Here is a 27604-nt window from a genome sequence, read left to right as displayed (position 1 = left end):
AAAGATTAAATCATCCTTCACGAAAACAGTATTCTGTGGATATTTTTTCTGAACGCTCACAAACTGATGCAATCACGCTCGCAGCAGCATAATAGATGAAGTTATATCATGTTATAGTCATATCATGCATTAGCAATAGGTGCCATAAGCTCTGTCTATAATTCATGAATCTATATTTAAAATCACAGATAGCAGGTGGAAGAAGACTACTTCCAATGGTATTTAGTACAGTTGTAATGTTTCTACATCCTTACAATAAAATAAAATATCTCAGAACAATGGGGGGGTCAGTCAGTCGTCAAAAAGGGACATTTGTGAACCTCTTTGATTTTTCTGATTTCTTTTGATCTGGAAATGAGAGGGAGGGAGGTTTTTAAAATCTCCTTAAACTCCCCCAGGCCTGACCAGCCTCCCATAGGGTTAATGACCGGGGCCTAGTCTCTGTTGATTAATACACATACTCATAGGATGGACATGGGGTGTGTGTGTGTGTAGAGAGTGTCTGTGTGTGTGTGTGTGTGTGTGTGTGTGTGTGTGTGTGTGTGTGTGTGTGTGTGTGTGTGTGTGTGTGTCAAACCCTCGCCTGTGATCAGTGGCTAAGGGTTAGACGGTAGACGCCAGCCCACCCCACCTCTCCACGGTGTACCTCCATTGATAAGATTATATTAATTGGTATGAATAGAGAGCACTTTCTCCTCCTACTCCACCTCTCCTTGTATACGTTTACCATTATACTCATTAGATTCCCCAGTGCGGTGCCTCCCAGCCAGCTTCCCTTGTCCTCCACATCCCCCTGGGGTCTCCTGGGAGGCAATTTGCATCTCTCCATGGAGCCTCTCTGGGGTTATTGAGGAAATATTAGCCTCTTTTCTTCCCCGGCCGACCCTTTGATTTATTTGGAGGCTGGGCTGGTAGAGTGGCAGGCCCATGTTAATGACTGGTCCTGGTGCAGAACCCCTGGTGCAAGCCACTCTTTGATCCATGCTGGAAAGGTGCAATTGACAAGCACCACTGAATAATCATGTTATGTGTGTGTGTGTGTGGGGGGGGGGGGGGGTCTGTGTGTATATCTCGATGTATATGTGTGTGTACTGTATGCACACCTTAGATAGGTGGACCTTGAGAAATGACAAGAGGGAATCCCATTGCTGTCAGGGTCAGTGCGTTCAAGTTGCTCAGTGTCTCTGATCACCCAGAGTGCATTGTGGGTTAGATTATAAAGGTTAATAAATACAATTATGTTTGATTGGAAAGGTTTGTGTTTACTTACTTGTATCCCTAGCTATATCTATGTGTTTTTTATTATTTTATTGTTTGCTTGGAAGGGGAAAGTTATTTTCCTTCCTTCGAACCAGGAACAGTTCATGGGCAGTTGTCATTATTATTGTTAGTCTTTGCAGATAATTTACTTCTTGTTTATGGGCCTAGGACTAAGGACCACATCCCCACTTCTGGCCAGCCATATAGTTCAGCTCAGCTGCCACACAGTAGGTGTAGCAATCTAACAACACTCTAACGGCCTGCTAGATTACACATTCTTTACCTGGAGAATACACTAATTGCCGAAAGTATTTTAAAACGGAATAATATTATCGGAGAACACACAGATTTAAAGGTATAAAGTACTTTAAATGGGGGACAATGCTCTGTTCTACTGATGATGAATAATGCCGAATCAATTGAGTTTGGGTTGCTTTGTACTGTAGCTAGCTAGTGAGAGGTCCTTGTTATACCCCCTTCTGCCTGATCCATCCTTGCCATGTACTCTGTACGACTGACGGAGCCAGATATTCATGTTATGTTTTTAAAGAAAGGTAATGAGAGGTTTTTCATCCTGATATGTGCGATGCTTGACATTCCTCCAGATGTAAGCGTGCTGATGCCTGCTCACTCGGTAGAGAGAGGAGCCTGTCCTCCGTTTGGAGAGGAGTTTGACACTGATATCTCTTTCATGTGATTGGTCACGTGTGTGACTACAGAAAAGTGTCAGTGACAAAGTTTTATAGGCCTATATTTTATATAATTCCATCTCAACAAAAAGACAGGGTGCAATCTGAGCATGCCCGATTATGATCATAGCAATTGCTTGTATCATGCATATAGCCCCGAAGTATTTATATATGGTGAGCTCTCACATTTACTAAAAGCCAAAATCCATACAACTAATAAATAAGTTAAATAAATAAATAAATAAAAATAGCAAAGCTACCAATGCATTCTACATCTAGGCCTACATCACACATTCAAAACAGATGAGAAGATATGAATCAACAGCTCATGTCATGAAGGATGCAACAAACACAGTAGTACATGGAAATCTGCCATTTTCAACAGGCATGAACAGCACTGCACAGCTTGCCAGAACCAGCCGAGTAGATGAGTGTGGCGGCGATATGCTTTAGTTAGAGTGTGTCCCAAATGGCAACTTATTCCCCATTTAGAGCCATAGGGCTCTGGTCAAAAGTAGTGCACTACTGTATATAGAGAATACAGTGCCATTTGGGACTTAGCCAGTGACTGTTTTCTTCTCAGTATTTGTGTGTATCTAAACAGAACAGATATGATGTTCATGAACCATCTGTCTGCTGTAGTATTCACAGTGACTGTGTCCCAAATGGCACCCTACTCCCTATATAGAACACTGCCTTTGACCAGAGCCCATAGGGAAAGTAGCTGCTCCTCTGTGGCCACTGTCCCTGGTCTCCTCCTCATTGTGAGAGAGAGAGAACTCACTAAAACGGTCACATGAATGCTTGAAAAAAACCTCAGACCTAAGATTTTTTTTTTTCTCCTTAAAAAGGAGAGAAGTTTAAAACTAACAAAGCCCAGGGAAATCCCCATCAGACATCCCTCCCTTAATCCATTTAATTTTGAAAGGTATTGTTTAAAGCTTCAAAGTTTATATAGTTTAATCCCCTCTCTAACACTACGGGCAGAAAATGAGGCCATGTCAGCAGTTTGAACAGATATAATCTACTCCACACAACAGAAAAGCCTTGTGCTAGACAAGGTTGCGTAGGTTCCCTGTGAACTCAAACGTTTGATGTTGCTACCTGCTATTGAACATGACTTCTGTCTTAACCCAACTGTCACTCGCTCCCTGTCCTCTTTTATCACTCCCAATGTTCTCTCTACACCTTTTTTTCATCAGTAATTCTTCCATCACAGCCATTTAATTTATTCTCTTTCTGTTTTTTAGAGAAAAGGGCATGAAAAGGTTTGGGGGTTTGGTGCGAGGTGTAGTTTTTTACATGCTCTTTAGTCTTAACTCTGAGAAAGGAAACTAGCCCACTTGGTTTTTACTGACAGGATGTATTATTCTTTTGTTTAGTGAAATTCGGGGCTTGCTTTCAGAGCATGTTTCTGGCTAGTTGAATTTGAGTCCACTCAACATTGCCACAACTTTACATCACTATTGCCTTCATGGTGTGTAATCAGCGTTTTTTTCTCTCTGTTTTTGTTATTGTTCCATAGAATAGAAAGAAAGCTCAAGGCATGTTCTATTATTCTTACATTCTTCCGAACCTTTGTTTACTGAGTCCAAATATACACACCACAACCTATTTTAGAACATAGGCTATTAATATATATATTTTAATCTATAACAGTGTCTGTGTCCCAAATAGTTCCCTATTCCCTATATAGTACACTACTTTTGACCATAGCCCTGTCAGCCCTGGTCAAAAGTAGTGCACTTGTGACTAATGCATTTCTTCTCATTAGAACTGTTTGAGTCAAATACATGTCTTTTTACTCTAGCAGTGGATGACATTGTTTGGTTATCAAAGGCTTTGTGTAATTACATTACCATGATTCAGGCTGACAAGACTGAGTGCAGTGCGCCTGCTCAGGATACAGGCATACGTAATCACACCCCGAATCAGGATACAGGCATACATAATCACACCCCGAATCAGGATATAGGCTAGAGGTTGACCGATTAATCAGAATGATTAATTAGGGCCGATTTCAAGTTTTCATAACAATCAGAAATCGGTATTTTGGGCGCCGATTTGACGATTTAAAAATAATTATATATATTTTACCTTTATTTAACTAGGCAAGTCATTTAAGAACACATTCTTATTTTCATTGACGGTCTACGAACGGTGGGTTAACTGCCTTGTTCAGGGGCAGAACGACAGATTTTTACCTTGTCAGCTCGGGGGATCCAACGACCTGCCTCTCTCTCATTGCACTCCACAAGGAGACTGCCTGTTACGCAAATGCAGTAAGCCAAGGTAAGTTGCTAGCTAGCATTAAACTTATCTTATAAAAAAACAATCAATCATAATTATAAGTTAACTACACATGGTTGATGATATTACCAGATATTATCTAGCATGTCCTGCGTTGCATATAATCTGACTGAGCATACAAGCATACAAGTATCTAAGTATCTGACTGAGCGTTGGTAGGCAGAAGCAGATGCGTAAACATTCATTCAAACAGCACGTTTGTGCGTTTTGCCAGCAGCTCTTCGTTGTGCGTAAAGAATTGCGCTGTTTATGACTTCAAGCCTATCAACTCCCGAGATGAGGCTGGTGTAACCGAAGTGAAATGGCTAGCTAGTTAGCGCGCGCTAATAGCGTTTCAAACGTCACTCGCTCTGAGCCTTCTAGTAGTTGTTCCCCTTGCTCTGCATGGGTAACGCTGCTTTGATGGTGGCTGTTGTCGTTGTGTTGCTGGTTCAAGCCCAGGGAGGAGCGAGGAGAGGGACGGAAGCTATACTGTTACACTGGCAAGACTAAAGTGCCTATAAGAACATCCAATAGTCAAAGGTTAATGAAATACAAATGGTATAGAGGGAAATAGTCCTATAATTCCTATAATAACTACAACCTAAAACTTCTTACCTGGGAATATTGAAGACTCATGTTAAAAGGAACCACCAGCTTTCATATGTGCTCATGTACTGAGCAAGGAACTTAAACGTTAGCTTTCTTACATGGCACATATTGCACTTTTACTTTCTTCTCCAACACTTTGTTTTTGCATTATTTAAACCAACTTGAACATGTTTCATTATTTACTTGAGGCTAAATTGATTTTATTGATGTATTATATTAAGTTAAAATAAGTGTTCATTCAGTATTGTTGTAATTGTCATTATTACAAATAAATAAAACAAAAAATTGGCCGATTAATCGGTATTGCCTGTTTTGGTCCTCCAATAATCGGTAGCGGCATTGAAAAATCATAATCGGTCGACCTCTAATACAGGCATACATAATCATACCCCAAATCAGGATACAGACGTAGATAATCATACCCCAAAATCCCTCTAGAGAGAGTGGATGCTATTATGATGTAGATTACCTTTTGTTGACAAGCTATCTGGATGATAAAAATGAACTTAATCAAGCCAAACGTCATGTCATGTACAAACGTCATGCAAGTCTGGAACCAACAGGGCCCTGCACAGCTTCTACCCTCAAGCCATAAGACTGATAAATACAGTGCCTTGCGAAAGTATTCGGCCCCCTTGAACTTTGCGACCTTTTGCCACATTCCAGGCTTCAAACATAAAGATATAAAACTGTATTTTTTTGTGAAGAATCAACAACAAGTGGGACACAATCATGAAGTGGAACGACATTTATTGGATATTTCAAACTTTTTTAACAAATCAAAAACTGAAAAATTGGGCGTGCAAAATTACTCAGCCCCTTTACTTTCAGTGCAGCAAACTCTCTCCAGAAGTTCAGTGAGGATCTCTGAATGATCCAATGTTGACCTAAATGACTAATGATGATAAATACAATCCACCTGTGTGTAATCAAGTCTCCATATAAATGCACCTGCACTGTGATAGTCTCAGAGGTCCGTTAAAAGCGCAGAGAGCATCATGAAAAACAAGGAACACACCAGGCAGGTCCGAGATACTGTTGTGAAGAAGCTACACAACGAGTGTAGCTTTAATTCAGTACCTTGCATGTGTGTTTTAATGAAAGTTTGAGTTTTATTGAAAACTATAGGTGGTGCTCTGAAATTTCCGCTGATTGATGTTCCTGCACTGGGATTACATTCTGCGTCATCCCTAACAGGTTAAAGCCGGATTTGGATACAAAAAGATTTCCCAAGCTTTAAACATCCCAAGGAGCACTGTGCAAGCGATAATATTGAAATGGAAGGAGTATCAGACCACTGCAAATCTACCAAGACCTGGCCGTCCCTCTAAACTTTCAGCTCATACAAGGAGAAGACTGATCAGAGATGCAGCCAAGAGGCCCATGATCACTCTGGATGAACTGCAGAGATCTACAGCTGAGGTGGGAGACTGTCCATAGGACAACAATCAGTCGTATATTGCACAAATCTGGCCTTTATGGAAGAGTGGCAAGAAGAAAGCCATTTCTTAAAGATATCCATAAAAAGTGTCGTTTAAAGTTTGCCACAAGCCACCTGGGAGACAAAACCAAACATATGGAAGAAGGTGCTCTGGTCAGATGAAACCAAAATTGAACTTTTTGGCAACAATGCAAAACGTTATGTTTGGCGTAAAAGCAACACAGCTCATCACCCTGAACACACCATCCCCACTGTCAAACATGGTGGTGGCAGCATCATGGTTTGAGCCTGCTTTTCTTCAGCAGGGACAGGGAAGATGGTTAAAATTGATGGGAAGATGGATGGAGCCAAATACAGGACCATTCTGGAAGAAAACCTGATGGAGTCTGCAAAAGACCTGAGACTGGGACGGAGATTTGTCTTCCAACAAGACAATGATCCAAAACATAAAGCAAAATCTACAATGGAATGGTTCAAAAATAAACATATCCAGGTGTTAGAATGGCCAAGTCAAAGTCCAGACCTGAATCCAATCGAGAATCTGTGGAAAGAACTGAAAACTGCTGTTCACAAATGCTCTCCATCCAACCTCACTGAGCTCGAGCTGTTTTGCAAGGAGGAATGGGAAAAAATGTCAGTCTCTCGATGTGCAAAACTGATAGAGACATACCCCAAGCGACTTACAGCTGTAATCGCAGCAAAAGGTGGCACTACAAAGTATTAACTTAAGGGGGCTGAATAATTTTGCACGCCCAATTTTTCAGTTTTTGATTTGTTAAAAAAGTTTGAAATATCCAATAAATGTCGTTCCACTTCATGATTGTGTCCCACTTGTTGTTGATTCTTCACAAAAAAATACAGTTTTATATCTTTATGTTTGAAGCCTGAAATGTGGCAAAAGGTCGCAAAGTTCAAGGGGGCCGAATACTTTCGCAAGGCACTGTAGCTAGTTAAATAGTTAACCAAATACCTACCTGGACTATCTGCGTTGACCCCCCTTTGCACTAACTCTTTTGACTCATCACACTGCTGCTACTGCTTATTATCTATCCTGTTGCTTAGTCACTTTACCCCTACCTACAGTATATGTACAGATCTACCTCAATTGCTTCGTACCCCTGCACATCGACTCTGTACTGGTCCCCCGTGTATACAGTATAGTCAAGTTAGCGTTACTCATTGTGTTTTTATTCCTTGTGATATTATCTTTCTATTATTTTCTATTTTTCTCTCTGCATTGTTGGGAAGAGCCCTTAAGCAAGCATGTCACTGTTTGTCTATACCTGTTGTTTACCAAGCATGTGACACATAACATTTGATTTGATGTATGAAACTGCCCACTTTATTCTCTTTATTCTCTTTACAAGCACCATTGAATTTATTGCAAATTCATAATTGTGAGCTCAAAATTTACAGTAGTTGCTGAATAGCTGTGTTATTATTACTGTGTTATTATGAGAGTTGTAGGCTACACTATTCTTTTTGGGCCTGTTTCTCTTGTGTCTCTGCATGGGTCTGTCTGGGTAAAGGTGCAGTCTGTGATATTAACTATCATTTGTTTAAGTATATAACTTGTTAATGCCTCAAAAGCTTACCCCATCCTAAGCAAAGATATCTGGTGTCGCTGGGTCTATGTGGTTATTGGTTAACTGTAGGCTTTAGACCACACTGCAGCATATGAACTGAACCAAGCCTTTCCTATTCACTGTGGCATTGAGGAGAACAGTGCTGTGCTCTCCTCTCATTGGGACTGCTGAAGAGTCAGACTGAATCTCTGCCTGTTTATTTTGATCCGTGGGTTTTGATACTCACACTTGAGAGGCAGCTTCATAAATTCACTATGTGTCAAATAAATCAATAGTTCCCATTAGCTGAGGAAGTTGTGGAGCTGCTGCAGTACTTGAGGGGCAGCGCCGCCCCCCCCTTGTTGTTTAGATGTGTGTTTTCTCTCCCACTGAAGGCAGAGGCAGAGACATACTACATGGGGATGGGTGGCTGTCTGTTGATCCATCCAGACAGCTCCAGTGGTTGAACTGGTCTGGTTGACTGGTCCTAGTTGGGAAGAGGGAATTCCTTTGGACACTAGTCCCAAACTCAAAAGCCTTTAGCACTGATTCTCTACTGATGTTAAGACTGGCTAGCCTGGCACTCTTTGTTTTGGGATGTTTTCAGGCTGTTCACATGATATTTTAGCCATTTCCTGGACATTATGATAAATATGGTGATGAATGGAGCAACAGAGATATTTTCGTTCTTTTTCTAATTGTAACACAAAATTGCAATAAAAAAATGTAATAAATGTCATATTTTTTTGCAGGTTTTGGTGAGGGTCAAGAGTAAGACGTTTAAAGTTTTAAATGCTTTTCTACAATGCTTTTAAAGATAATGGGTCATTGAGACAAGCTGGTTATTAAATATCTCAGAAAGGTTTATGTATCTTCAGGGAATCCAGAATAATAATGATAATATGCAATTATCGCCTCCCTTTTTCTTCTGTAGTAACCTCAAGATAAGGTGCTATACGAGTGTTCCTGAAAGTGCTGATAGACCCGTAAAAAAATATTAAAAGAAAGAAAGAAAAAGCCAAGTAACATATTATACATATCTGGGAGGTGTTTCAGTAAGAGCTCTTGTTATTCCTTCAGTAGAATTTAGCTGAACATAACCGTTCCATTTCAGAGAATTCTAGAACATGATGATTACTGAACATTCTCTCATATAAGATGTCTTAGGGAATGATGCAGAGCTGGATTAATGGTAATACATCTCATTGATAAGATACAGATCGATCTATGCATACGGTTTAAATGTATTTAAGATTATAATCCTTGCAAATAGCTTCCAGAAAGGCAAAGTCAGCCTTTTAACATTGACTAAATGAAGTAAATAGAAGCAAAAAATATGTTTTCAATTGCATCCCTGTTGAACCCTGAATGTTTGCTTTTGGTTGTTATATATGGAGCAGAGAGAGAGAGAGAGAGTCATATCGCATGCTAGTAGCCCCACTAATGAGCCTTTAAAGCTGAAATCATATTCTGATGGCTTTGCCACCCTGCTGTTCGGGGGTAGCAGTGAAGTTAGCTTTAAATGCAGAGCGTCTGTTCTGCCTCTCCCTCCCTGCTAACCCAAGCCCCTACAGTAACACCACAGCAGACGGAGGGAATAGGGAGCTCGGAAGGTTTTACCTCAGAGGTGGTAACAGTGAAGCCACTCATTAACACTGAATTTACCACTTTGTTAGCGACGTAGCTTCCTGCAGAGAGCAGCCAACACTGGATCATGTCAAATCCACTGAGCATACATTGTAGACTACACAATAGTTCCATCGCAAATGGCACCCTTTTCCCTATAAAGTGCACTACTTTTGACCAGAGCCCTTATCGGCCTTGGTCAAAAGTAGTGCAGTAAATAGGGAATAGGGTGCCATTTGAGATGCAGTCTATGTCTATCAGCTTGGGCTACAACAACCCTGCCTGGACACTTCACATTGTACCAAGCTGTAAAATACATCACCTCGCCTCAGTCTCACAGCTTGGCTATTACAAGGCTGGGAAGAGTGTTAAATATTAGAAGATTTTATTAATGTATTTTCACTCTCTTAAGTGGCTTGTTTAACATGTTCAACAGTTGAGTCTATATTACATTTTGCAATCTGTCAAATGTTGATTGCTGTTTATATGTTTGTTAGTGATGGGGGGGGAAAAATCGAGACAGTAACATATTGTGATATTATTTTTCATTATATCGGTATTTGACTCAAAGTATCGATTTGTTGGCTGCACCTGTGGCAATACTCTTGCATCCTATAGCTTGGTGTCCATCTTCCAAAATAGTTTGCCAACATGTTTTCAGCATTTTATTTTTCTGACTGATCAAAACTTGTTTTCTCATAAACCTATAGTGAGCAATATGTTTGGAGCATCAAATCTCAATACATATAGAATCATGAGAATCGTGAGAACAGTAATGCATACCTTATCAGCACCTAAGTATTGTGATAATATCGTATCGTGAGGTCCCTAGCAATTCCCAACCCTAATGTTTGTGTGTGTGTGTGTGTGTGTGTGTGTGTGTGTGTGTGTGTGTGTGTGTGTGTGTTTGTGTGTGTGTTCATGGGTGTGTGTGTGTTTATAGATGTATGTGTGTTTATATCTCTTTATGTATGTGTATATCTGTGTGTGTGTGTGTGTGTGTGTGTGTGTGTGTGTGTGTGTGTGTGTGTGTGTGTGTGTGTATGTGTATGTGTGAGGGAGTGTTTCCATGCGTGTGTTTGTGTGAGTGTATGTGAGACAGACAGATTGTGTAGCCCGACGCATGCCAATTTGTCAGGATTGGAGCAACAACAGTGTCGTGCTGGGACCCGTGTTAGCACCATCACAGAGTGCTAAGACTGAGTATGATCTCATTGGAAGTCTACTTTGTTCACATGGAAATTGGTCAATTTTAGCAGGCGTCTGGGTGCGTTCGGGGGAGGAACAGGAAGGTTGTATCCCAGAGGTGTGCTATGGTAATTAAGAGCCCTCACCGGGGTATCTGAGGCTAACAGCAGGGTTTGTTGTGAAGAGAAGTGGTGGACTAGGGTGTTAGGAAAATCATAATGCAGTACCAGAGAGCCGATCAGAAGAGTACTGTGGATGAAACTCTCATTGTGTGGAACAATTGGAGAGAAAGTAGGCAGAGCTGACACTGAACACTGACTGATTTTCTGTGTGTATAAGGAATAATAATTGTTTGTTATTCAACATAATATTAGCCTGCATTTTGACTTTGAACCAATACAAGTGTTATGGGTTGGGCTGTATATATTTCCTTTTGCCACATTTAGACTTGTTTTAATCATCCATTTTTCATCGCCTTTAGCCCTCAAAACACAATATAAATTATTGAGTATGTTTTAAGCTGATTTGGTGTTTTTTCTCTGTTTCTCTCTTCTCAGAACATACTGGGGAGATGGCTGATATAAAGCCAAATGCACAAGAGGACAAAGAAGGAGATGTGGTGGAACCATTGTGTAATTGCTCCGTTGCCACTCAGGAGCCATTACAGCGTCACACATCCTCCCTTAAGAACAATGCTGCAAGGTTGTCAGAGCAGCTGTCCTCTGACAGACTCCCAAACCCTTTAAATGGAGCACAGCCCAGTCCAATTGTACCCAGCAGTGTCCCTGCTGTTCCCCACACAGCCCAAGCAGCCTATTCACTACCTTTTGTAGCACTTGTTAATGGACCTGCTTCACACCCTAACTCAGAGGAGAGCTGTGGCCTGAACAAAGACAGCACAACGCCCAACAATGTCCTGGTGGAGGCCCAGGACACCCAACTATGGCAAGCAGGGAGGGACACAAGCCCTCAGGTGTTACCGCCACCCAGTGAGCTTCAATCAGACGCCCTGAAGAACCCAGCAGGGCCAGGGCCTGTTCTGAAAACATTAGCCACCACGCAGCCAGAGGCCAACAACACGTCACCATCTGACTCTGGGGAGAGTGAGGCTGAACTTCCCTACCAGGCCCGTGACACCACCTTGTCAGACCACAGTCCACAGCCTCACCAAACGCCAATTAACCAAATATGGACGGCTGAGGGAGTCAAGGCTAGAGCTAGATCTATATGGGACTTACACACCACAGAGTCCTCTGAGAGCTCGTCGGACGGTTCTGACGGGGCTGACTCACTACACTGGGATTCTCAGAAAGAGCTTATACGGGTGTTGTGGAACAATCGTAACGTTGACAACAGCTTACAGGAAAACACTGCGGGAGTGGGAGTGATGCCTCAGCTTACCAGCCAAAGACAGAGGAAGCGTAAAATACACCTGGTGGGTACGTCAGGCTCTCCTGAAAAAGTTTACAACAGCAGCTCAAATCACACCTACAAAAAGTGGCATATTGAAGAGGAGGAAGATGATGACGAGGATTTTGACATCGCCAACGTAAATGATGAGGATTTCCCTTGTAAAAATGCTGATGTACAATCTTCTGTGAATTCATGTCAAGAGCATCCCAGTGACAGTCCTGTAATCATCAAGAAACTGATTATAAGAGCAGATTGCCACGAAGACAATCACTCCGACTCCCTCTTTAGTAGAAAACCCAAGCAGCTAAAGACAGAGCAATCCGAACAAGAACCATCATTCTTCCCATGCACAAAGTGCAATGTTAATTTCAAGGAGAAAAGGCATTTGCATAGACATATGATGTATCATTTAGATGGGCATAATCATCAAATACGCCACCACGAGAACATTCCAAGGCCTTTTATATGCAGGGAGTGTGGGCGTTCGTTCCGCGATCGCAACTCCCTCCTCAAGCACATGATTATCCACCAGGAGAGACGGGAGAAACTTATGGAGGAGATACAGGGACTCAACAAACTCCGAGACGAAGGCAGGAACGCCAAGCTGCAGTGCCCGCAGTGTGTGTTCGGGACCAACTGCTCCAAGACGTTCGTCCAGCACGCCAAGACACATGAGAAGGATAAACATTATTACTGTTGCGAGGAGTGCAACCACATGGCCCTGACAGAACGGGAGCTTGAAGCACACCTGTACGCGGTGCACTGTGACACACTGCAGTACAAGTACAAGAACATGATCAAATATGAGGAGTCAGAGTTTCCTACAAATAACAATGAAGATAATGAATCAAGATCTGTTGTGTTTCACTGTAAAGTGTGCCCTTTCAGCACCCAGAATCAAAATGACCTGAAGAGCCATTGTGACCTAATACACCAGTTTTGTGAAGATGAATGTGAAAGTCCACCGTTTAACAAAGCATCTGACCATCAAGATCAATATAGGCTAGCTGGCCCGTCCAAAAAAGCAGATTTAAAACTCCTACAGCTGAAACAAAAGTTCTGTATTAAAAAGCCTGCTTTCTGGAAAAGAGCAGATTTGCCTTTTTGGTCTAGTAGTGTAGCTGACTTTTACACGAGAAACAAAGCAGACGCACAGAAGTATTATAAAGATCTTAATGCCTCACAGTTCAAATGTAGTCTTGGCAGCTCAACAAACAAGCTGTCACCATCTATGTGGAGGAGCGACAAGCCAAACAAATTATCTCCCAAACCAACAGAGAAAATAGACGTGACAACAGGTCTCCCTTATGTTGAGGAAGACAATCAACAATACGACCATGTCATTTCAGGAATCTCAGAAAGGACAAAATATCCCTCAAATGTTGATGTGTTGGTTACATCCAAGATGGCTAAAATAGGCCAGATGCTAAATCATAGCTATGACTCTGACAAGAGTCAGGGAGATAGCAACGACTTGACCTGCAGGAAGTCAGAGTCCCAAGCTGTTACCCGAAAGTCTCCATCCAAACGAAAAATGTCCACACCATTCCGCAACACTGTCGACAAGGTGGTTGATAATGTTTTTCCAAAACTGAACCCAAAGTTAAGAGAGACTACCACTCCTGAAGACACAGAAGATGATGATTATGAGGACACGTATGACTTTAGTGCCTACACCAGCGAGGCTACAGCCAATTTCCTGGATAGTAGTGAGAATGAGAGGAATCCCTATGCCCGTAGCTACTTCATACGCAGACAGAGGGGTTCTTTTGTTAAAGAAGATCCTGCACCTGCCGCTGATGTCGGACATTTTGAAAAGAACGCTACTCAGGCTGACCACCATTTTGAAAAGACTGAAGTCAAGGAGGGGGAGTATGACAGCGATGACATACAGAAGCTTATCATCAAAGAGGAGTGTATAGAAAGCTCAGTGTGTGACGATTCTCCGGAGTCACCCACCACCACCAAAACACACAACCAAAGTCTCTCCTATGAGTATGACGTCTCCCCTCCATGTGGGTCAGAAAGAAAGTCCTGCCCCTATTGTCCTGCTGTGTTTGAGTCTGGGGTGGGCTTGTCCAATCACGTGCGAGGGCACCTGCACAGGGTGGGGCTGAGTTATGATGCTCGCCACGTGGTGTCACCTGAGCAGGTAGCTTCACAGGACCGACAGCCACGCATACGCAGGAAGATCCCCTCTGTGGCACGGAGGATCAAAAAAGGTGAGCAACTTATTATATTTTCCCTGTCTTTATTCAATTACTTATTGTTTCCTATTGTACTGTAATAGGGTAATTAATCTGTAATAAAAGTAATCTGTAATCACATCTAACAATATTTGTGACTGCTTCTTTCATAGTCAAGTGTGTCATGTTATTCTTTTATAGATAGTGTGTAATATTCAAAGTTACCACAAAGTTTCATAGTAATTTACCTAGATCGCTTTGGGTAAAAGCATCTGCTAAATTATTAAAATGTTCATGTAAATATAGATATTGTGTTAAAACCTTTTTTAAATCTTCATGTTACAGCTGAGAAGCCGGAGTCTCAGGCGGAGCACACCTGTCCCTTGTGCTGTGGCTGGTTCGACACCAACACAGGCCTCTCCAATCATGTGAGGGGACATCTAAAGCGGATAGGGAAGACCAGCACCACCAGCACCAGTAAGAGTCCAGTGTGTATCCTTAACGAGCTGCTACAGGATGAGCAGGAACACCAGAACATCCTCCAGACCCTCAACAGGTACTATAAACAATTCCTCCACAAGTTACTGTTTACACCTTTTAGGGATGTAATAGAATATTCTATCTTATATCAGCTATATATTTATTTTGAATTTGTCTTCATTTTAATGTATTTTTCATTTTTTCTACTTTTATGTCATTGTACTTTTTCATGTACCTCCCTGGCTATATGTTGTGACTAGTGTATATCATGTATATCATTGTTGTGTTTCATTTGAAATCTGAACAGGAAGCAGTTCCTCTCTCGACCAATCATCTCCCAGAAGTTCATCGGGAGTGATGGGCTCTTCCTGACACCCACAGGGTTCCCAGTGAAGATCCAACATGGCTGCCTGCCAGGCCAGGATGGCAATTCCACTTCATGGGGGCCCAGTGCAACTACACCCAGGCAGGAGGAAGTTAAGGGAGAGGAGTTATTTTCTGAAAGGAAGAGTATAGAGGTACAGTTGTTGTGTTGTTTTTTGGTGCTATGTTCTTTTGTGTGTTGTACTTTTACTCTTAGTTATGTTGCTTATAATTACATATTTTTTTATTCTGTAAGTGTCCTTGGGTATCTTGAAAGGCGCAAGTAAAATGTATTATTGTTATTAATAGTATTATTATTATTATTACAGATACGAGGGGTCAGGGAACCTTCCCAGGGCACTTTAGTAGAGCTGCTGAGGAAGAAGAAGTTGGACAAGGAGCAGGGGCAGCTGAGGGATAACAGCAGATCGTATGATGCAGATAGGAATCACTTTACTGTGACCAAAGAGAGGTTTGAGGAGAGACAGAACCAACAGGCCAGCAATCTGGAACCACACTGGGCCCAAGGTAAGCAGATTCACAGCTAATTTCTATACAAATCAGAATATCATGTCTTTTTAGCAACCAGAATTTTTTTTTTTTTTTTTGTGATTCGATTTTGAACAGTGGATAAAAGGACCTACATAGCCAAAATATAATTTGTTTTCTGCGAAGTAACAGAGTGAAACACTATACAGTTAAAAACTACAGAGTTACTTTATCTGCCAAATATATTTTATTAATGGTACTGATTATTGTAGTGCAACAAGGCCCCTCTGTGACAGCAAAACATATATGACATATGATCAGTCTGTTTCAAGTGATGTAGAATCAAAGAAGACAAGAAAGCCAGTTAAGCCAGATAGATGATGGATAGAAGTGACAGACAGCTTTATTAGCTTAATTGGGTCGCCAGTCTGTTCTTTTCACAGTGTTCTATCATTATTCATAGGCTTGATCAGTTTAGTCCTTTGCAGATAGGTATGATTATTTTAGGTGATCTTTAGAACAGTTTTATTGAGTGCAATGATACAGAGTTAAGATAGTAGTTTACCCTCCAATTACAGTAGATCAGCTTGCCATAATGAAACACAAACTTGTCTTGTTCCGCAGCTGTTTGTGTGTTTTATTATTGACAGGCGCTCATGTTAAATCACAAAATGTCATTCAAATTGAGCTTCATTAAATATGTATGTGAGCATCATCATAATACCCCAGTACTCTGTCTGCTCTTCTGTCAGCAACCTTGAAGTCACCAGGAAACATTATTATTGTAACGCACACAAAAATAATAAATTGGCTTTGAAATTGAAATTAAAACCTGTCACGTCCTTTTGATGTGGTTCTGGGAGCACATCAGCTGTGTTTACACACCTTTGTTTAATCTCTGTCCAAATAACAGTTTCCGTCCGTTTTGCAGAAAGATTAATAAAGATGTCTAAATCAGATATCGGAGCCTCCCGAGTGGCACAGCGGTCTAAGGCATCACTACAGACCCGGGTTCGATCCCAGGCTGTGTCACAACTGGCTATAACCGGGAGTCCCATAGTGCGCAGCACAATTGGCCCAGCGTCATCCGGGCTAGTGGAGGGTTTGGCCGGGGGGGGCGGCTCTGTAGTTGGCTTATTGCACTCTATCAACTCCTTGTGGCGGGCCGGGCACCTGCAGGCTGACTTTGGTCGTCAGTTGAACGGTGTTGCGGGTGTTAAGGAGCGCGGTTGGGTGGTCATGTTTCGGAGGACGCATAACTCGACCTTCGTGTCTCCCAAGCCTGTTGGGGAGTTGCAGCAATGAGACTAGATCGTAATTGAAATTGAGAGGGAAAAGGGGGTAAAATACAACAACAAAAAATACAAAAAAATATATCAATTTTTTTAGATGTCCATCTCAATTCTAATGATTAGCCGTTCTGTGGCTGACATTGTTGAATGTCATAGTAACTTTTTACATTATAGCTGAAAGCTGAAACCTTAAAAGGGAGAATAGACTGACTCTGACATTCAGATTTAATCACCTAACTAAGGCTTTTACACCATTTTGGTGTAATCAGTGTTATGTTAAATGGAGATTTAACACATACACTGGGGAGAATACTGTATAATATATACTTAAGCTTTTTTATGGGCATTAGTTAATTAATCAAGAAGAGATTCATTTTGCACATGCAATTGTTGCAAACGATTTGCAGGTCATTTAAATAACCTTTAGTGGCTTGTCATGGTTAAAAAACACCTCCGTAGCAGATGTTTTCCCCCCTATTAGGTGTGAAATGAATGGGAAGCTGTCTCTATAATTTTCACACCACTGCCAGTAGCTTCAGGACAGCCTGCATAGAAACTTGGTGTGGGCTTGTCATCCAATCAAATCTGCTCTAAAGGGTGTACTGAGAGACCTTTCCTAATCAAACGCTTTTATGATTTTAACATGCTCTAGATGTAGCCTGTAGTGACATGCCAAACTATTGTAATTCATGTGCAATATTGACACAATCAGCACAGTATGAATTTCTTATCATAGCCTAAATCCAATTCTAAACCCAGGTGAAAATAGGCACCCTGGAGTTCTTAGATTGTGATAAACATTACTCTCAACAATACATCTCCAACTGCAGAGTGCAAAACAGATCTTTCCAATATGAAAACAGATGGAGGAAGAGGTGATGGCACTCAGGGAATAGCAGTTTACTTCATGTTCATCTCTATGTGCTCTGTAGTCACTTTTAGCCATATTTCTTCAGATTTTTCCTTACAGTCACCTCAACTCACCTCCAGATTATATTTGTCAAAGACGCTCATCAAAGACCCTGAAACCAAACAATTTATTTAGATGTAATGTGTGTAGAAGTTGAACAAACAAAATGTCTCTAATGGAAGATAACTGTTAATGAAGTAAAAAACGAATGGAGCGAGGTAATCCGGAGGCTTAGTGGCATTTGAATAAAATGCTATACTCTTGACACTATTTCAAAGGCATTCTCTTGCAAGAAAAGTGTTGTTAAGGAGTGTTTTGAACATATTTTACATTTTGAACTGAACTTGTGTGTGCTTTGCTTTCTTTTGAAATGTCTCTTTCCCTTTCACATGTCTCACTTTTCCAGAGAGAAATGAATCTAATAAGAAGATGTGCATTCACTGTAACACAACCTTCCCCAGTGCTGTTAGCTTGTCCAATCATCTTCGCGCTTACGCACGCAGGAAGAGGATTGCCATGATGGAAGGAACAAGTAAGTTCTCTGAGCCTGGTCAGAGAAATCAAGAAAATAAAAGCACATTTCTGAAATTACAGTATTGAATGTTCCTTGTAGAAAATGTACACAACATTGCGTCCCAAATGGCGCCCTATTTTCTATATAGTGGACTACTTTTGACCAGAGCCCCATAGTGCTCTGGTCAAAATTAGTCCACTATATAGGTAGTGTTCTGGTCAAAAGTAGTCCATTATGTAGGTAGGGCTCTGGTCAGAAGTAGTCCACTATATAGGTAGTGCTCTGGTCAAAAGTAGTCCATTATGTAGGTAGGGCTCTGGTCAGAAGTAGTCCAATACATAGGTAGTGTTCTGGTCAAAAATAGTCCATTATGTAGGTAGGGCTCTGGTCAGAGGTAGTCCACTATATGCAGTTGAAGTCGTAAGTTTACATACACTTAGGATGGCGTCATTAAAACTTGTTTTTCAACCACTCCACAAATTTCTTGTTAACAAACTATAGTTTTGGCAAGTCTGTTAGGACATCTACTTTGTGCATGACATAAGTAATGTTTCCAACAATTGTTTCACTTATAATTCACTGCATCATAATTCCAGTGGCTCAGAAGTTTACATACACTAAGTTGATTGTGCCTTTAATGAGCTTGAACAATTCCAGAAAATGATGTCATGGCTTTAGAAGCTTCTGATAGGCTAATTGACATAATTTGAGTCAATTGGAGGTGTACCTGTGGATGTATTTCAAGGCCTACCTTCAAACTCAGTGCCTCTTTGTTTTACATCATGGGAAAATAAAAAATAAAAATCAGTTCGACATAACCTGAAAGGCCGCTCAGTAAGAAAGAAGACACTGCTCCGAAACCACCATAAAAAAAGCCAGACTACGGTTTGCAACTGCACATGGGGAAAAAGATGGTACTTTTTGGAGAAATGTCCTCTGGTCTAATGAAACAAAAATAGAACTGTTTGGCCATAATGACCATTGTTATGTTTGGAGGAAAAAGGGGGAGGCTTGCAAGCCAAAGAACACCATCCCAACCATGACGCACGGGGGTGGCAGCATCATGTTGTGGGGGTGCTTTCCTGCAGGAGGGACTGGTGCACTTCACAAAATAGATGGCATCATGAGGAGGTGGAAATGATGTGAATATATTGAAGCAACATCTCAGTAGGACGTTAAAGCTTGGTCGCAAATGGGTCTACCAAATGGAAAATGACCCCAAGCATACTTCCTACGTTGTGGCAAAATGGTTTAAGGGCAACAAAGTCAAGGTATTGGAGTGGCCATCACAAAGCCCTGACCTCAATCCTATAGAAAATGTGTGGGCAGTACTGTAAAAGCATGTGCAAGCAAGGAGGCCTACAAACCTGACTCAGTTTCACCAGATCTGTCAGGAGGAATGGGCCAAAATTCACCCAACTTATTGTGGGAAGCTTGTGGAAGGCTTCCTGAAACATTTGACCCAAGTTAAAAACAATTTAAAGGCAATGCTACCAACTACTAATTGAGTGTATGTAAACTTTTGACCCACTGGGAATGTGATGAAAGAAATAAAAGCTGAAATAAATAATTCTCTCTATTATTATTCTGACATTTCACATTCTTAAAAATAAAGTGGTGATCGTAACTGACCTAAGACAGGGACTTTTTACTAGGATTAAATGTCAGTAATTGTGGAAAAACTGAGTTTAAATGTTTTTGGCAAAGTGTATGTAAACTTCCGACTTCAACTGTAGTGGTCAAAAGTAGTCCATTATGTAGGTAGGGCTCTGGTCAGAAGTAGTCCACTATATAGGTAGGGCTCTGGTCAGAAGTCGTCCACTATATAGGAAATAGGGTGCCATTTGGAACACAACCTGTGACTCTCTGTCCTGGTGTCAATCAGTTGTACGGAGTAAGTCTGTAGTAAGTTGGTCTGTACTGAGATGGTCTGTGTTTTCCAGCCTATTCCTGTATACAGAAGAAGCCTAGGTTGAGAGCTGGACCAAAGAAGAAACTATTCTCAGCTCTCCCACCTGCTGTTGAGGAGATGTACAGACTCACCTGCAGGTATGTAGGACCACAACAAGCTTCTGTCACTTGTGGGTTTTGTTGGCGTCTTGATCTGTTGTGCGTATCATCCTGTGGCCACAAGGCACAAATATATCCTGGATTACCCTTTTAATACTGTGAAATGGTCATGTATTGGTTCTAAAATATACACTACATGGCCAAAGGTATGTGGACACCCCTTCAAATGAGTGGATTCAGCTATTTCAGCCACACCCGTTGCTGACAGCCATGCAATCTACAAACAGTAGCAGTAGAATGGCCTTACTGGAGAGCTCAGTGGCACTGTCATAGGATGCCACCTTTCCAACAAATCAAATCAAATATATTTATAAAGCCCTTCTTACATCAGCTGATATCTCAAAGTGCTGTACAGAAACCCAACCTAAAACCCCAAACAGCAAGCAATGCAGGTGTAGAAGCACGGTGGCTAGGAAAAACTCCCTAGAAAGGTCAGAACATAGGATGAAACCTAGAGAGGATCAAGGCTATGAGGGGTGGCCAGTCCACTTCTGGCTGTGCCGGGTGGAGATTATAACAGAACATGGCCAAGATGTTCAAACGTTCATAGATGACCAGCAAGGTCAAATATTAATAATCACAGTGGTTGTCGAGGGTGCAACAGATCAGCACCTCAGGAGTAAATGTCAGTTGGCTTTTCATAGCCGATCAATCAGAGTATCTCGACCGTTCCTGCTGTCTCTAGAGAGTTGAAAACAGCAGGTCTGGGACAGGTAGCACGTCCGGTGAACAGGTCAGGGTTCCATTGCCGCAGGCAGAACAGTTGAAACTGGAGTAGCAGCACGGCCAGGTGGACTGGGGACAGCAAGGAGTCATCAGGCCAGGTAGTCCTGAGGCATGGTCCTAGGGCTCAGGTCCTCCGAGAGAGGGAAAGAAAGAAAGAAAGCGAGAAAGAGAGAGAGAATTAGAGAGAGCATACTTAAATTCACACAGGACACCGGATAAGACAGGAGAAATACTCCAGGTATAACAGGCCCAAGCCCCCGGACACATAAACTAAGGCATAAATACTGGAGGCTGAGACAGGAGGGGTTGGGAGACACTGTGGCCCCATCCAACGATACCCCCGGACAGGGCCAAACAGGCAGGATATAACCCCACCCACTTGCCAAAGCACAGCCCCCACACCACTAGAGGGATATCTTCAACCACCAACTTACCATTTTGAGACAAGGCCGAGTATAGCCCACAAAGATTACTGCCACGGCACAACCCAAGGGTGGGCGCCAACCCAGACAGGAAGATCACGTCAGTGACTCAACCCACTCAGGTGACGCACCCCTCGTAGGGACGGCAGTTAGCCAGTGACTCAGCCCCTTTAATAGGGTTAGAGGCAGAGAATCCCAGTGGAGAGGGGAACCAGCCAGGCAGAGGCAGCAAGGGCAGTTCGTTGCTTTCCGTTCACCTTCACACTCCTGGGCCAGACTACACTCAATCATAGGACCTACTGAAGAGATGACTCTTCAATAAAGACTTAAAGGTTGAGGCCGAGTCTGCCTCTCTCACATGGTTAGGCAGACCATTCCATAAAAATGGAGCTCTATAGGAGAAAGCCCTGCCTCCAGCTGTTTGCTTAGAAATTCTAGGGACAGTTAGGAGGCCTGCGTCTTGTGACCATAACGGACGCGTAGGTATGTACGGCAGGACCAAATTGGAAAGATAGGTAGGAGCAAGCCCATGTAATGCTTTGTAGGTTAGCAGTAAAACCTTGAAATCAGCCCTTGCCTTAACAGGAAGCCAGTGTAGAGAGGTTAGCACTGGAGTAATATGATCACATTTTTGGGTTCTAGTCAAGATTCTAGCAGCCGTGTTTAGTACTAACTGAAGTTTATTTAGTGCTTTATCCGGGTAGCCGGAAAGTAGAGCATTGCAGTAGTCTAACCTAGAAGTGACAGAAGCATGGATTAATTTTTCTGCATAATTTTTGGACAGAAAGTTTCTGTCAGTTTGTCAGTCAGTTTGTCAAATGTCTGTCCTGCTAGAGCTTCCTCAGTCACCTGTAAGTGCTGTTATTGTCAAGTGGAAACGTCTAGGATCAACAATGGCTCAGCCGCGTAGTGGTAGGCCACACAAGCTCACAGAATGTGACCCCCCAAGTGCTGAAGCACGTAGCACGTACAAATCATCTGTCCACGGTTGCAACACTCACTACCGAATTCCAAACTGCCTCTGGAAGCAACGTCAGCACAATAACTCTTCGCTTGGGAGCTTCATGAATTCGGTTTCCAAGGCCGAGCAGCCGCACACAAGCCTAAGATCACCATGCGCAATGCCAAGCGACGGCTGGTGTGGTGTAAAGCTCGCCACTCTTGAGGGATGAATCATGCTTCACCATCTGGCAGTCCGAGGAAGAATCTGGGTTTGGCCAGGATAACGCTACCTGTTTGGTGAAGGAGGATTAATGGTCTGGGGCTGTTATTCATGGTTTGGGCTAGGCCCCTAAGTTCCAGTGAAGGGAAATCGTAACACTACAGCATACATTGACATTCTTGAAGATTCTGTACTTCCAACTTTGTGGCAACATTTTGGGCAACTGTTTCAGCATGACAATACCCCATGCAGAAAGCGATGTCCATACATAAATGGTTTGTCGAGATCAGTGTGGAAGAAATTGACTGGCCTGCACAGAAGCCAACGGCACCAATGTGTCAATGTGCATGCGCCTGGCCCACCACAGGAGTCGCTAGAGCGTGAAGGGACAAGGACATCCCGGCCGGCCAAACCCTCCCCTAACCTGGACGACGCTGGGCCAATTGTGCGACGCCTCATGGGTCTCCCAGTCGCAGCCGACTGCGACACAACCCGGGATCGAACCCGGATCTGTAGTGACGCCTCAAGCACTGCAGTGCCTTAGTCCGCTGTGCCACTTGGGAGGCCCCAAAACTCCATATTAAAATGTCCATGATTCTGGATTGAGATGTTTAATGAGCTTGTGACCACATATTGTGTTGTATGAATAGTGTTGCCTTCTCAGATACTAAGTTGTAGGGGTGTAACTGTACATACCAAACCGTTCGCTACCAGGACCTCGGTTCGGTCTGCCCTGTGAACCATAATGAAAACATTAAAAAACTGTATTTACGCAATAAAAACACTAGGCCTATAGGCCTCTGCCTCTTGAGTAAATCAAAAAACATTTCAGGCTATTCCGTTAAAACAACTAGAGCCTATGCACATGTTGTAATAAAAATTTGAATCTTAATTTGCGCATTTCATACTGTCCTTTTGTGAGGAATTAGTTATGTACGAATTGGAGTATCCTCCAATATCGTTTAAATCTCCAGTTTGGGAACATTTTGGCTTCCCAGTAGATTACAATGGCAATGGACAGAGAGTTGTGGATGCAACGTTAACAGTATGTTTCCACACTCAACGAGAATAGCCTATGCAGCTGCCAACACCTTATATATGTTGACACATTTACACCGATATTACCCCAGTTTACCGAAGCAAGACGGAAACGCAAATAAACAATAACTCAACATCGTCTCCCCTCTGCATTCAAGCTGATTCTGATTCTGACCAGACCAAAGCTGATTCTGACCGGGCTAAAGAAATTACAAGAGTGATAGGTAGGCTATGTTTATATTTTTTTACAGCCATTGATTTATAGTTGCGCATATGCACGGAGGTTGAGAATAGAGCGTTTCAGTACCTTGTGAAAGTGCTCGAACCACGTTATGAACTTCCCTCTTGCATTGCACCCATTTCAGAAAACATGTAGTACCCGCTCTATATAAGCAAACCAAAGCCTAAGTGTACAATGAATTACACGCATTGACCACCTATCACATTACCCTGGATTGGTAGATGTACCGTGCTACAGACACAGCCTCATTATAAGATTCACAAGTGCATATCTGGTACTGAAGGAGGCAGTTGCATGGTGCGTTCGAACCAAGTGGGAAGTGGGAATTTACCACATACGACTGGGGGAAAGAATTTACTCTAACGCCCCTCCAACTGGTATATACTAGTGGAAAACTCGTCTATCATCCCGAGCACCCACTTCTCCCACATGGTATCCTCTGATGTCACCTACTAAGGAAATGGCTTCTATAACAACATTTTCAGCAGTTATATGCAACGACAAAACATTTATAAAAAGCAATCTATTAATGTGGTTTTTGAACTCTATCATTTGTTTACAAGCATGATATCTGTAATTTTAGTTTATGGTTGACACAGCTTGTTGGCCATTAGCCAATCAGCATTTCTGAATGCATTCAACTGGTATTTATGACTTCACAACTCGTAGATTCCCACTTCCTACATGATTACAAATGCAGCATCAGAGTGGAACTTGAGAGGCCCAACATAACAATCCGGTCACAACAGACAATGCAAGTAACATTGTGAATGCTGAACAATGTGAATACCATTTCATTTTACCACTGTACCAAAACCAAACCGCAATATGCACCGAACCGTGGGTTTGGTGAACTGTTACACCCCTACTAAATACTATCCATGTCTGCAAACCAAACCTAACCTAGCCTAGCCTAGCCTATCCTTCCTTAACCAAACCTAACCTAGCACTCTCTCCCATGCAGATTCTGTGACCTGGTCTTCCAGGGTCCTCTGTCCGTCCAGGAGGATTGGATCAAGCACTTACAAAGACACCTCATGCACACCAGTGTCCCTCATACAGGGGCTGGCATGGTAGAGGTCCTGGGACTACACAAAGAGATGTCCTCCTTCCCCCCCCAGCAACACCCCTGTCTGGAGCACCCAATGTCCAAATTGCACCCCACAGCCCACGAGCCACTGGAGCACCATGGGCACCCCTGCTTGGAACACCCCGAAACCCACGAGCTCCCTGAGCCACATGATGAGCACCCCTTGCATTATGCATATCCCTCATCCAATGAGCACCCCAGCCTGGAGCAGCACACGGCCACGCCCCCTCCAGAGCTTCTTCCAGTGGCTTCCTGAGCTAAAGGGTTGTTTACAACATTTTCACTTTAGATCTTTATCCTGCACATGTAAATATGGATAGATACATAGAAATATATAGAGATAAATACAAATATTCTAAAGCTATACATATGTTTTTCTTAATATGCACATGGACCTACTAGCCCTTCTCTCTATTTTTTAAGACTGGTATCTATACTATACTGTAGATGATAAATCTTGTTACTTAGACGTACAGAAAAGTTACAGAATGTACAGTTACAGAGAACTCTACTTGAGATGCAAAAAGGCCAACAACATTCGCTGAAGCTAGAACAGCTGTCAGTTCAGAACCTTGTATCTCATTTTTTTAAACCTAATGTATGCAGTGCAGTTACCTCTTCTACATTTAAGTGAAGTTATACTTACAGATAATCTTGCCATATTGCAACATGGACGCATGTTAAATGTGTCTTCTTGTTTCCTTCTTTACACTGTTTAGCAGTCAGTCAGAACTTTGAACCCAATACCAATGGGGCGGCAGGTAGCCTAGTGGTTGGACCGTTGGGCCAGTAACCGAAAGGTTGCTAGATTGAATCCCTGAGCTGACAAGGTAAAAATCTGTCGTTCTGCCCCTGAACAAGGCAGTTAACCCAATGTTCCTAGTCAGTCATTGTAAATAAGAATTTGTTCTTAACTGACTTGCCTAGTTAAATAAAAATAAACCAAAAGAGACAACTCACACCTCAACATTCTGATAATAGTAAATGCTTTGCCCATTACTTTGAGGCTTTTCTCATTGACAAACATTTAAGGAGACAGCGTGATAAGATTTAAATTTACACAATATGTACAGTACCAGTCAAAAGTTTGGACACACCTACTCCTTCAAGGGTTTTTCTTTATTTGTACTATTTTCTACATTGTAGAATAATAGTGAAGACATCAAAACTATGAAATAACACAAATGGAATCACATAGTAACCAAAAGAGTGTTAAACAAATCAAAATATATTTTATATTTGAGATTCTTCAAAGTAGCCACCCTTTGCCTTGATGACAGCTTACACCCTCTTGGCATTCTCTCGACCATTTTCACCAGGAATTATTTTCCAACAGTCTTGAAGGAGTTCCCACATATGCTGAGCACTCGTTGGCTGATTTTCCTTCACTTCATTCCAACTTATCCTAAACCATCTCAATTGGGTTTAGGTCGGGTGATTGTGGAGGCCAGGTCATATGATGCAGCACTCCACCACTCTCCTTCTTGGTCAAATAGCCATTACACAGCCTGGAGGTGTGTTGGGTCATTGTCCTGTTGAAAAACAAATGATAGTCCCACTAAGCGCAAACCAGATGGGATGGCGTATCGCTGCAGAATGCTGTGGTAGCCATGCTGGTTAAGTGTGCCTTGAATTCTAAATTAATCACTGACAGTGTGACCAGCAAAGCACCCCCACACCATCAAACCTCCTCCATGCTTCACAGTGGGAACCACTCAAATCAAATTTTATTGGGCACATACAGGTGCGGGTGTAGCGAAATGCTTGTGCTTCTAGCTCCAACAGTGCAGTATTATCTAACAAGTAATATCTAACAAATTACACAACATATACCCAATACACACAAATCTAAGTAGGAATGAATTAAGACTACCGTAATTGCTGGACTATTAAGCGCACCTGAATATAAACCGCACCCACTGAATTATTAAAAAATATGTATTTTGTACATAAATAAGACGCACATGTCTATAAGCCGCAGGTACCTACCGGTACATTGAAACAAATGAACTTTACACAGCCTTTAAACGAAACACGGCTTGTAACAAATTAAACAGTGGCCTACCAAGAAAGTCATTGGTCACTATCTTCCTCCTCCTGTGCACTGAAACCACTGAAGCCATCTCCTTCGGTGTCGGAGTTGAATAGCCTCAGAATTGTTTCATCCGATGTTGGATCGTTTTCATTGTCGCTCTCGTCACTTTCATCCGGAGGCAAATACCCCGCTGAGCTCATGCTGCCCCTTCAACACGCAGCAGTCCAGCCTTTCGAAACCCGTTGATGATAGTGGATTTTTTGACAATGCTCCACGCTGTCAGGACCCACTGGCAGACTTGACCATAAGTTGCTCTTCGCATGCGGCTCGTTTTAGTGAAGGATTTCTCCCCACTTGTCATCCAAGCCTCCCACTGAACAAGGAGCGCCACCTTAAATGCACGATTTACACTGATGTCTGCTTTTCTTCCCTCTGAAAGCTGTTGTTGTCTTTTTGCACTGAGTCAGTTCCTCACGCTGCTTTCCAACGTCTTATCATCGACT

At 42.3% G+C, this 27604-nt stretch overlaps 1 protein-coding gene across 2 annotated transcripts in view; it reads left to right on the top strand.

The window, feature by feature from the left end:
• LOC115108568 (zinc finger protein 644-like) overlaps positions 1 to 26021 on the top strand; it is a 34545-nt gene extending 8524 nt beyond the window's left edge. Inside the window, exons 3-10 of one of the 2 annotated variants that reach the window (XR_003860360.2) lie at positions 11228 to 14305; positions 14615 to 14825; positions 15057 to 15267; positions 15442 to 15640; positions 18210 to 18335; positions 20261 to 20366; positions 23894 to 23959; positions 24941 to 25028. Coding sequence is in view for 1 of the 2 variants with exons in the window: in XM_029633070.2 (XP_029488930.2) it covers positions 11242 to 14305; positions 14615 to 14825; positions 15057 to 15267; positions 15442 to 15640; positions 18210 to 18335; positions 20261 to 20366; positions 24941 to 25322 (4299 nt within the window). In the remaining variant the exon portion in view is untranslated. Of the gene's footprint in view, positions 1 to 11227; positions 14306 to 14614; positions 14826 to 15056; positions 15268 to 15441; positions 15641 to 18209; positions 18336 to 20260; positions 20367 to 23893; positions 23960 to 24940 lie in introns of both variants that reach the window. The other variant, XM_029633070.2, reaches the window with a different exon arrangement.
• Positions 26022 to 27604: the final 1583 nt, after the last annotated feature.

This window comes from Oncorhynchus nerka, linkage group LG24 (genome assembly GCF_034236695.1).
Source record: "Oncorhynchus nerka isolate Pitt River linkage group LG24, Oner_Uvic_2.0, whole genome shotgun sequence".
Lineage (NCBI taxonomy): Eukaryota > Metazoa > Chordata > Actinopteri > Salmoniformes > Salmonidae > Oncorhynchus > Oncorhynchus nerka.
Note: the sequence above shows the minus strand (reverse complement) of the source record. Positions and strands in the feature narration are given on the sequence as shown.